Consider the following 12,091-nt stretch of genomic DNA (forward strand, 5'->3'; position numbering starts at 1 on the left):
CAAAGCAGTATAGGTGCAGTATAAGTCTAATCAGATTCATGGTGTGTGTGTTTTCACAGCCTGAACCAGTGTGTGCACAGTGTGACTTTGCAGAGGTGTGTGTTTCTGCCTCCTCATCCGAGCTCCCTTCTCTCTCTCTCGCTCGCTCGCTCGCTCTCTCTCTCCCTCCTTCCTGTGTGTCCTTCCCTCAGCTCTTTTCCTCTGCACATTCTCCATTAGCAGGACCAGCATCCTCTTTCACTGCTCTAACTCCCACTCTCTTTCTCTCTTCTCTTCCATCTCGCCATGATCCTGTGCGTGAAGATGAGTGAAATGGCTCTGCAGGAACTCTCAAGGAGGCTTGAGGCAATCACACACCGCATTGGTAGGAGGAGCTGCAAAGCGTGTGTGTGTGTATGTGTCTCTGAGTGAGTTAGTGAGTGTGTGTGTGTCTCTGAGTGACTGTGTGTGTCTTTTTGAGTGTGTCTCTCTCTGAGTGAGTGCTTGTGTGTGTCTTTGTGTCTCTGAGTGACTGTGTGTGTCTCTGAGTGACTGTGTGTCTCTCTCTGAGACTGTGTGTGTGTGTGTGTCTGAGTGACTGTGTCTGTGTGTCTCTCTGAGTGTGTGTCTCTCTCTCTCTCTTTCTCTCTCTCGTGCTCTCTTACTTAGTGTGTGTCTCTCTCTGAGTGACTGTGTGTCTCTCTCTGAGTGACTGTGTGTCTCTCTCTGAGTGACTGTGTGTCTCTCTCTGAGTGACTGTGTGTCTCTCTCTCTGAGTGACTGTGTGTCTCTCTCTGAGTGACTGTGTGTCTCTCCCTGAGTGACTGTGTGTGTCTCTGAGTAACTGTGTCTCTCTCTGAGACTGTGTGTGTGTCTGAGTGACTGTGTGTGTGTCTCTTTGAGTGTGTGTCTCTCTCTCTCTTCTCTCTCTCGTGCTCTCTTACTTAGTGTGTGTCTCTCTGTGTCTCTCTCTCTGAGTGACTGTGTGTGTGTCTCTCTGTGTCTCTCTCTCTCTCTCTCTCTCTCTCTCTCTCTCTTACTTAGTGTGTGTCTCTCTCTGAGGGACTGTGTGTGTGTGTGTGTGTGTGTGTGTGTGTGTCTCTCTCTCTCTCTCTCTGAGTGACTGTGTGTGTCTCTCTGAGTGACTGTGTGTGTCTCTCTCTCTCTGAGTGACTGTGTGTGTGTGTGTGTGTGTGTGTGTGTGTGTGTCTCTCTCTCTAAGTGAGCGAGTGTGTCTCTAAATAAGCACGCGTGTGTGTGTGTGTGTGTCTGAGTGAGTGTGTGTGTAGTCATGGATGCTGGATTACATTTAGGAAAGAAAAAAAGATTAGAAGGCAAATGGTTGTTCTGGGTTAGTGTCAGTATGCAATTACAAGTATTTGCATGCTATAGTATTGCATTCATGCTTAAAGTTGCTTACAGTTTCGTTACTTGTGCAGCTTCTCTATGCGAACATGTATCCATCCGGTGAACAAACATTAAGGCTTTCTGTAATTTAAATCCTGGTACCACCAAGCTGTCAATGATGCGCCCTTAAGACCCTTAACCCTCAAACTGAAAACTGTTCCAGCATGACAATGCCCCTGTGCACAAAGCCAGCTTCATGAAGATATGGTTTACATCAGGAGTCTTCAATGTTCCTCATGTCAAGGACCCCTTATGCAAAAGAGACATGAGGCAGAGACCCTCTGATTTAAAATATGTCAAACATAGCCACCATCATATATTACGCTGGTTCTATTATGTTAAGACAATTGGAAATATTATGTTGTACATGCATCATTGTCTGTATATTTTCATATATTTTCAAATCTTTCAAAAATATTTATGCATCATCATAAACATATATTTTGCAATAAGAATCACAATTTATTAAGTTGTTTACAGTTGTTATTTGAATAGATTTTCATTTAGCTCTCAGATGGACTATTATGTATTCACATGAACATCAGCTTTAAGTTTAATATAACTATAATATTTGTCGCAATAAATAATTTCTTTGACTTTTTTTTTTACAAAAATATTTATTTTTTTACAAAAATATTTATTTGATTTACATGGTTTGGAGGGAAAGATCTTGAGTTAACTAGCAGACCCCCTGCAGTACCGCCGAGGACCCCTAGGGGTCATAGACCCGCAGTTGAAGACCCATGATTTACATGGTTTGGAGGGAAAGATCTTGAGTGGCCTGGTATAGAGCTCTGACCTCAACCCTACTGAACACCTTTTTAATGAACTGGAACACTGACTGCACTCCAGGCCTCCACCCCTCACCTACATCAGTAGCAGCAATAGAATGTAAATGTGGGTAATGGGATGTTTATAAAAAAAAAAAAAAAAAAAAAGAAAGAAAGAAAAGCACATTTGAATCTTATGGGCTGGTGTCCACATACTTTTGACTCCAATTTATCATGTTATTTGCCACATCATATTTTAAAAACAAGTTCAAATGATTACATGTTGAAATTTTCTCCTGTGCGTTTAAGTGTTAAATGATTTCTTTCAGTTGTTTAGTTATGTATCACACTTTACATATTTCAACTCTACTTTTGAGGGGTCCTGGGGTGCAGTCAGTGTTCCAATCCATCCCAGAGGTGTTCAGTAGGGTTAAGGTCAGAGATCTATAGGATACCACTCGATCTTCAACTCCAACCCATGTAAAGCATATCTTCATAGAGCTGGCTTTGTGTACATGGGCATTGTCATGCTGGAACAGGTTTCACGTTGAAGCGAAGGGAAAATTTCATGCTACCGCATCCAAATATGTCCGAAAAAAAGTCTCTTCAAATTGGTGGTAACAGTTTGGGAAAGAACCACATATGGCCGGAAAAGTCAGGTGTCGCAATACTTTTACAATATACACTCGAAAATGAGTACAATAACTTTTATGGCATTTGGCAGACTCCCTTATCCAGAGAAACTTTCTCAGGGCCTCGCTCAAGTGCCCAGCAGTGGCAGCTTGCATTTGAATTCCCAAAGGTGTTCAGTAGGGTTGGGGTCAGAGCTCTATAGCATGCCCCTCAATCCTTAATCCTTCCTGTAAGACTTCAATTAAAAAAAAAAAAAACAGAACCAATAAAGTAATATCCAACACATCAAAGTGGCTGAACACTGCAACAGTCTGAGACACACACACACACACACACACACAAACACACACACACACACACAAACAACCTGCAGATTTAATCTATAGTCTTACATACACAAAAACCCATGGTGGTCTAATTTACTTGGCAGATCTTCATATCTTCTTATCCGAAGACTTTAAGGCTAAGGCTTTTTTTTTTTTTTTCTGGCATTAACATCCAACCTGCTGTATTTTGAAGCATGCTCACTTTCACTTAACAGTTTTCATCATTTACAGATTTTGTTCAATTGCATTTTACTGACAGTAATGATTTTTAACATGTTTTTGTTTTTTTTGATAAAAAAAAGCAAAACTAGTAATAATAATAATTCCAGATGGGTAGTTTGAATAGAATAGTATTTATTTGTCAAATACTGTATACATTACAGCACAGTGAAATTCTTTGTTTGCATATCCCAGCTTGCTCGGAAACTGTGCGCAGGGTCAGCCATGATACAGCATCACTGGAGCACAGACAAGATAAGGGCCTTGCTCAAGGGTCTAAAAGTGGACTTCGGTTGCCACTAAAGTCCTAGTGTACCGCTATTAATGCCATAATCTGCACCCCTTATAATGGAGCTCCTGGGACTTGTTCTCTTTTGCTCTGTTTGCTGCATCCTTCCTCACAAAGAGCTTTAAGGTGCAGGAAACCTGCCACAGGACAAACGCAGCCTGTCTAAGTGCTAAGTCACTGGAATATGTGGGTCATGATGTCAGTTACATTTAACACACGAGGCAGCTATTCCTTAAATCTGCTGCTCTTCCTGTTGGAAAGATCTTTTTGCTTGCACGAACTATGTTGTGCTACTGTTCTGTCTTTATTGCATCCTTTTATTTCTATTTGTACATTTGGTTGCTGCAAATGTCTCCAAGGACAGCGTGTAGTTACAAAACCATATTTCAAACACCTAATATGGATTGCCAGAAATCTGATTATACTTCTTTTCAAATGAAAGTCTGCTTGAAGTTTTTTTTTTTTTCTTCAGGCTGTAGAGACACACAAAGCTCCTCGCAATCGATCATCCCAGCCTACGCTGTTTCCACCTCCAATTACCCTGAAAAGTGAGGCGAGATCTGTTATTTTTTGCTCTGTATCTCTTGTCACTGTGACTGTCATATCTGAACATCTGACAGCTGACTGATTTTATTGTATGAAGTGATCTGGAATATTCTGGAGTTCTATTTAAAGTGTGTATTCGAAGGCTATACATACACTCTAAACAAAAGTTTGTAGACACCTGAACAAAGATGTGCCTCTATGCCGTTTGATCATCCCATTTCGCATTTAGTCCCTGTTTGCAGTTATAATAACTTCCACTCTACTGGGAAGATGTTCCACCAGATTTTGGAGTGTGTTTGTGGAGATTTGTTCCAGTTCATCCCACAGGTGTTCATGATCATTGAGGTCAGAGCTTTATAGTAGGCCAATCAGGATGTTCTACTGGCTGGCTTTATGCACAATGACATTGTCATGCTGGAACAGGTTTGGGTCTAATAGTTCAAGTAAAGGGAAATTGTATGCTACTGCATGCAAAGATTAGAACATGAGAAAGCATTAATGATTTTTCTCCACATGGAGACATGCTCACAGAGAGAAGCTGTACAAGTAACAAACTCTAAGCAGGTTTAAGTATAAATGTTATGCTGGCACTTGCAACTGCATACTAACACACACACACACGCACGCGCACACACATTTGCATATGTATGTATAAACACAAAAACAGCACATTTTAAATCCAAAACCAGCAAATGGTTGTTGCCTTATAATCTTTTATTTCTTTTATTACTTTTCCCCCAATGTAATCCAACACACCTCTGACTTCACTCACACTCACTCAGTCACACTGCATGGCATTTTATGAGACATTTTAAGATTTTATGACTCATACTGAATCACTAACCACATCCATAAGTATGCATCTGTTATGTTTTGTAACACTGCAAACGTTATATTGCATTTACTAATATCGCCAGCAAATACAAGGTTTGTCAGCATATGATGTCTGTAGATTGGAGTCTGTAATCATAAATGTCTGTAGTTTTATTTGAGCTTGCCCTCATTATCTCCTTCTGCAGCCTTTCAACCTACCACAGTAATTTCTAGTTCTAATACTAATGCAGCAATGTAATCTTTTTGTATCTGTATTTTATGACTCGGGGTCTTGGGTATCTAAGCTTTCAAAAATGTGACTACTGCATTACAGAACACACAGATTTACTTTTAAAACACCCCCAAACTACCATATATGACAAACATTGTTTACAAAGTTTGACTACGTTTGCCCAAGTTATATTTTGGAAATACCAGATTGTGTAAAAACTCCATGTTGTTGTCCTTTCTTGTGCCATATTTGTAAAACTGCGCATATATATGGTTAATAAGGCCGCAGATTTGTAATTCTGCTACTGCAAAGTGCTTAAAACAGGCCCAAGTGGTTACTGGTACTTTATAAATATAATGAATCGCAAATTATTTTGAGTAAATGTACTTTGTTACTGGCTACTTTCTAGTTTTACTGAGTATCAAAGATATAAGCAACTTTTTCTTTCTACTCAAATATTTCAACTACATTTATGATTAAATATTTGTACTTTTGACTTTAATGGACAATAATTGTTATCGATTACATTTTGCATTTAGTCAGATATCTTTGAATATTTGATTTAATGTTCTAACCCTAGAATTATTTACTCTCATTTTAATTGTCGATTAAATACTAATGGTTCAGGTACTTTATGAAATTATGCTGTACTTTTTATTTAAGCTGAAGATTCCTTTTTGAAGGATTGCTGTACTACTTGGTCTTTTTGTTGTTTGATCTTTTATTTAATTTTCATGTTGAAGAGGCTGTTGTGTTGATGGTTAATGAAGTGTTAAGGTGTACAATTTGGTTTGTGTTTTAGGAAATAAAACTTCAAATCAACAGTTTTTAGCTATTAAACTAATGTGTCTTGAGGTTGAGGACCAGTGCATCTTTGAGTCTACGTTCAATACGAGTCAAATACTCAAGTACTGTTCAAATCAAATACTCTAAGACTTACTCAAGTCATATTGGAATTGTTGACTATTAACTTGTAATGGAGTAGGTTTTGCAGTAAGGGATCTATACTTTTACTTAAGTACGATTTCAGGTTTTCTTTACACCTCTGTAAATGGCTGCATTTTGGACTAAAAATGTAATGCTGCTACAACAGTGGACAATAGCAAACAGTATTAGCAACAAGCTAGCCAGTTTAAGTTAGCGCTAACGCTAATGTCTATGATAACCTTCTTAACTCTATGATTAGTATCACCAAGTACCGTGTCTGTATAGTAATAGATCTAAACAATACTACTCTAAGCTAATTTGAAAGTAGAGAAAGAGCTCTTTACATTGTTCAAAATGTGGGCAGCCATTTTGATTTGAAGTCCATACACTGTAGGGAACTTGTAATTTAGATGTTAGCAAGTTGAAATCTCATGTTTTTGTGGCTTTTACCAGTTGTATGTAGGGAATTAATTTTAGTTTACAGCCTTATGAGTAAATTGAAATGTTCTGAGAATCTAATACAAGTGGAGGTTTTCTACAAAACAAGTATAAGCTCAGGGGTTAAGACACTGATCAGATGATAGTGAGTTCAAATCCTAGCACCACTACTGCTGGCCCACCACAGTGGCAACAATGTACCACAAAAACAGTTATGCTCTTAACACTCACAAGACAACACAATGTGGCACATATGGGAAAGTAGGACATGAGGAAATTATTTGCATGGCTACTCGTTACCCTGTAAAAAAAAAAAAAAAAAAAAAAAGGCTGTACACCTTTACACCTGCTATTATTCAATTCACCAATAATGTGCCAGCAGCTCAATGAATAAAAAGACGTCAAGATCTTTCACAAACACCGTAGTGAGAAAACTGTGATCTCAGTTATTTTTATTATGGCATCAATGTTGAGGCCAGCTGGGTTAGTTTAACTATTTCAGGAACTACTTATTACCTGGGTTTTCCATGTGTACATCTTTTCATTCTTTCACAATTAAAATGGCTGAATATATAGTGTGATAGTGAATGGCAGGACTGGTTTAAGCTGAAGGGTTAGGGTTAGGGTTACTATAGCACAAATAATCACTCTTTCCAAGTAGAAAAGCATCTCTGAATGCACAGTGGAAAAACTGGAAGCTAAAGACAAAGAAGGCAAAGGTACACACATACTTAAGCAGAAGTACAGATGTTTGTACAACTCATGTTTCAAAAGTCTCCGGTAAAATTTGAAGTTTTGACTGCACTTTTTCACTTTTCAGTAAAGAAGTTTGGGCTCTGACTTGTACTTAAGTAATAAGTAACCATTACTACTACCTGTTTTAGTGTCACACTGGTAACTGGACCTCGCATCATATTATTATATTAATACAAAAGAATGAATCATTTTGTTACCTAATGAATGTATCCAGGCTGAACATCCACCATAGAGCCAAGCAGAGGAAAAGATGATGATGATGATGATGATGGTGGTGGTCTGGAATGTCTCTGTTCTTAGTCATGTTTACATCGCTGACTCCCTCTGTCTCATCCACGTTAACCCCATACTTTTTATTGCCTCATGTCACCAAATAGATTAAAACTAAAGTAATGAGCCTCGTTTGAAAATGTAACAAGTAGAAAGTACAGATATTTGTGTAAAAAATGTAATTAGTAAAAGTAAAAAGTTGACAGAAAAATAAATACTGAAGGAAAGTACTGATACTAGAAAACTCTAATGAAATGAAGTATCTGTACTTCAGTACTTCCTATATCTGGCTAAAGGCAGTGGCGGTGGACAGTAACTATACTTAAGAAGCATTTTCGCATATAGAAATATTTCCTTTTGGGGAGACTCACTTTAACTTCACAATATTTCAAAGTCAAATATCTTACTTTTACCTCAACTACATTTTTTTTTTTTTTTTTTTTTTGCGAGTGGATAAAAACTTTAGCAGTTCAGCATATTTTAAGTGGGCTTGTACATACAATTTGAATACTATTTGTGTGGGAAAATGATTTTAAATGCAGAGATGTTGAGGATATCAGAATTCCACGGTGGTTTGTCACGTTATAAATAAACACCTACTGAAAAATTGGCAGTGGCTTTCTGAGTTCTAGGACATGGCAGCAGCTCATTTGTAGTGTACATGGATATGAAGATGAATGCAACATTATTAGGTTAGGATATTAACTCTAGTTGGACAGATACTGACACTGCAGTGATATTATTATTAGTAGTAGTAGTAATAGTAATGTTAATTTAGTAATACTACAATATTACAATAATGCATATTGTAATATCACCACACTGTACTGTGTACTTCATTATCCATCGTTGATTGGCTGCATGTTGCTGCGGTAACAGAGTTGCCAAGGCCCTGCAAAGAGGATGGTTCTTTTTTCTTGTTTGTATGGGACTGTGAGGAAAAAGGAGTGTGTGTGTGTGTGTGTGTGTGTGTGTGTGTGTGTGTGTGTGTGTAAGGAGGGTACGTGTTTTAGTTCTGCTGCCATAGAATGGTTTATAGGATTGGATAGGAAAAGAATGATGTGCTGGGGGGTATCCACATCCTGCCAAGATTCTCCATCCCAGTCTTTCTGTCTTCCAAGCTGTACTTTTCCCATTTTTTTTTTTGAACGAGGGATGAATGAATGATTTACGGTGATGTGTGTCACAGAATCCACAAATTATTAATGCAGAAACTATTTAATTTTTTTTTTTTTTTCTCTCTTTGTCTATTTCTTTCTAATTCTGTCTTTCTCCGAGTTCCTGGATGTGCTGATAAACAGATCATGACTGTGTAGTTGGTAGGAAAAGTTCACTATAAGGCAAGACATTTTAGACAAAATAAATAGAATTTAGTTTTTTGTAATTGACAAGAAGCATAAGTCTTTTACATAATAGTTTTTGAATGCAAATCTTAGATTATCTAAAGGAAAAGGAAATCCTTAAGGAAAAAATAAGAAGTCCAAGAATAACCATGCAGAACTACACCACCATAACCCAGCACAATTAGAAAACTGTCCATGATCTCAAATCCACTTTAGTGTCTACTCGGCTTCTGTGCTGGGTACGCTCACATGTCCCATTCATCCACAACCAACCTTCATGTTATTATATTGACTTTTACTGAAACCGGTAATAGCTGGAAAACGTTAACGTTTCCCGTTACTCATCAGCATCATTAGATACTGATGAGAGGAACAGTTAATGAAATCAGGTCAATTCCCATTAGGAAGTGTTGTTGTGGTGTTTATTTTTACTTAGTGGATATTGTTTTTTGCAGCAATTTTTGTGTACTTACAGCAGTAGTATTATAAAAAAAAATATTCTAGTGTAAAGGAACAAAAAATTACTATGTTTTATAGTAAAGGCCAAAATGAATTACATTCAATATTTTCCTCAAAATTCTACAAACAATACCCCAAAATGACAATGTAAAAGAAGTTTGTTTGAAATCTTGCAAATTTATTAGACATAAAAAAAATCACATGTACATACTGTAAGTCGTCACAGCCTTTGCCATGACACTCAAAATTGATCTCAGGTGCATCCTGTTTCAACTGATCACACTTGAGATGTTTCTACAACTTAATTGGAGTCCACCTGTGGTAAATTCAGTTGGACATGATTTGGAAAGGCACACACCTCTCTATATGAGGTCCCACAGTTAACAGTGCATGTCAAACTAAGCCATGAAGTCAAATGGAACTGTCTGTAGACCTCCAAGACGGGATTGTATCGAGGCACAGATCTGGGGAAGGGTACAGAAAAGTTTCTGCAGCATTGAATGTCCCAATGACCACAGTGGCCTCCATCATCCATAAATTGAAGATGTTTGGAACCACCAGGACTCTTTCTAGAGCGGAGCCACCCACCAAAATGAGCGATCGGGGAGAAGGACCTTAGTCAGAGAGGTGACCAAGAACCTGATGATCACTCTGATAGAGCGTCTGCGTTTCTCTGTGGCGAGAGAAGAACCTTTCAGGAAAAAACAACCATCTCTACAGCACCCCCACGCTGCCATACAGGCCTGATTGGTGAAGAACGGAAGTCACTCCTCAGTAAAAGGTACATGACGGCCTGCCTGGTGTTTGCCAAAAAGCACCTGAAGGACTCTCAGACTAGGAAAAACACAGATAGAACCAATACCATCCCTACAGTGAAGCATGGTGGTGGCAGCATCATGCTGTGGGGATAGTTTTCAGCAGCAGGAACCGGGAGATCAGTCAGGATCGAGGGACAACTCTGTGAATGTCTTTGAGTGGCCCAGCCAAAGTCCAGACTGGAACCTGTTTGAACATATCTGGAGAGATCTAAAAATGGCTGTGCACCAACGCTCCCCATCCAACCCGATGGAGCTTGAGCGGTTCTGCAAAGAAGAATGTGAGAAACTGTTTAAAAATAAGTGTGCTAAGCTTGTAGCATCATATTTAAAAAGACTTGAGGCTGTAAATGGTGCTAAAGGAGCTTCAACAAAGTATTGAGCAAAGGCTGTGAATAATTAACAAATATTTCAAACACACTTCTTTCACATTGTCATTATGTGGTATTGTTTGTAGAATTTTAGAAAATAATGAATTTAATCCATTTTGGAATACTGCTGTAACAACAAAATGTGGAAAAGGTGAAGCTCTGAGAAAACTTTCTGGATGCATTGTAGTGTATATTGTGTTCTTGATGTGTTCTGGTTGTCTGATTAACAGCATATGGAGTGAAGTGAAGTCAGTGTGACGTTAGCGTTGTGATGTTGGGAGTTGGTGGACTAAAGGGTTTACAGGTGCATTCTGCTTTTAAGCTGGCTAATCTCTCTTTCTTTGGCATAGCCATTGAGGTCACCTGCATGTGCTGATCTGACGTGTGCAGTCGTATTTGTCTTACATTTAATTATTTCCTGCTTTAAACATGGTTCAGGTTTTTTTTAATAAAAAAAAACAATAATTGTGTTTAGGAAAGCTCAGCAGTAGATCTAAAAGTGCCCAGAGATGGCAGAGTAATTTGCTTTACTCTTTCAGTAGTACAGTCTGGCATATTCATGCTGCCTTCTCTGGCCTCTTGTTTAGAAATTTTGCGTGTTTGTCCCCTAAGTGGCGTATGAGATACGCTTCAGATGAGCTACGTGCTCACGCATGTGTATGCTGCCTACGCTCCTGCTCCTGTCCGTGTAATTATCAGAGCAGATGGGGATTTGTGCTGAAACGTTCTGGCGAATCAGCTGTGCCTTTCTTCCTCTCCTTAGGTCCGCTCCTCCATGCAAGCACAGAGAGAGTGAGGGAGTGAGAGAGAAAGTGAGAACTGGGAGTATGTTTAAACACACCGGAGTGTGAAGATGTCTCATTCTCGTTTGTTTCTCAGTGAAGAAGTTGAGTGAGGTTTTGTTATTCTGGAAGTAGCTTGAGACGGATCAGAAGACTCTGTCGGCTCAAGTTTGGGCTCCTAATCGAGGTCGGATGTCTCTGCAGGAGCTGCTGCGCGAGAGTCAGGAGACTCCTCAGAGAATTGTGACGAGGCTCTCGCAGCTTCTGCATAGCCTCACACTCGCACTGGTGCAGGGGACCAGCAACAGCCCACACACACGCCGGAGCTCCTTGTTGGAGTGTAACGGTAAGAGTGTTTGAGTGTAAGGACAGACAATGGATTATAGATATGGAATATAAGCAGGTGATGCTGAAGCAAATATTTTTACATTGAATGATTCACAATACGTCTGATGTGGTTTCAGGGTTTTTTTTTTTTCTTTTTCTTTTCCAGCCACTTAGACTGACATTTATTTATTTATTCATATATTTATTTACAGTGCCACCTGATGATGTACCATCATTATTTATTCATCTACTGTTAAATAAAGCTCTTAGAATATAATATCTGCTTTCTGATGAATACCTGAATTGAGGCAGATCTGTTGCTTCCATTTTTCTAAGTTTTTAAGATGGATTCTTGTGCATCTCTTTGTGGGAACTTATGTTGATTCAGG

The 12,091-nt window shown here is 38.8% G+C and overlaps 1 protein-coding gene across 2 annotated transcripts in view; it reads left to right on the forward strand.

Moving 5' to 3' along the window:
• The first annotated feature begins 220 nt into the window (after positions 1-220).
• Positions 221-12,091, forward strand: part of mcf2la (mcf.2 cell line derived transforming sequence-like a) — an 88,707-nt gene continuing 76,836 nt past the window's right edge. Inside the window, exon 1 of one of the 2 annotated variants that reach the window (XM_046837243.1) lies at positions 221-364. In XM_046837243.1, the coding sequence (XP_046693199.1) occupies positions 286-364 (79 nt within the window). In that variant the 5' untranslated portion in view covers positions 221-285. Of the gene's footprint in view, positions 365-11,237; positions 11,722-12,091 lie in introns of those variants that run through there. The other variant, XM_046837241.1, reaches the window with a different exon arrangement.

Source organism: Silurus meridionalis, chromosome 24 (assembly GCF_014805685.1).
Source record: "Silurus meridionalis isolate SWU-2019-XX chromosome 24, ASM1480568v1, whole genome shotgun sequence".
NCBI lineage: Eukaryota > Metazoa > Chordata > Actinopteri > Siluriformes > Siluridae > Silurus > Silurus meridionalis.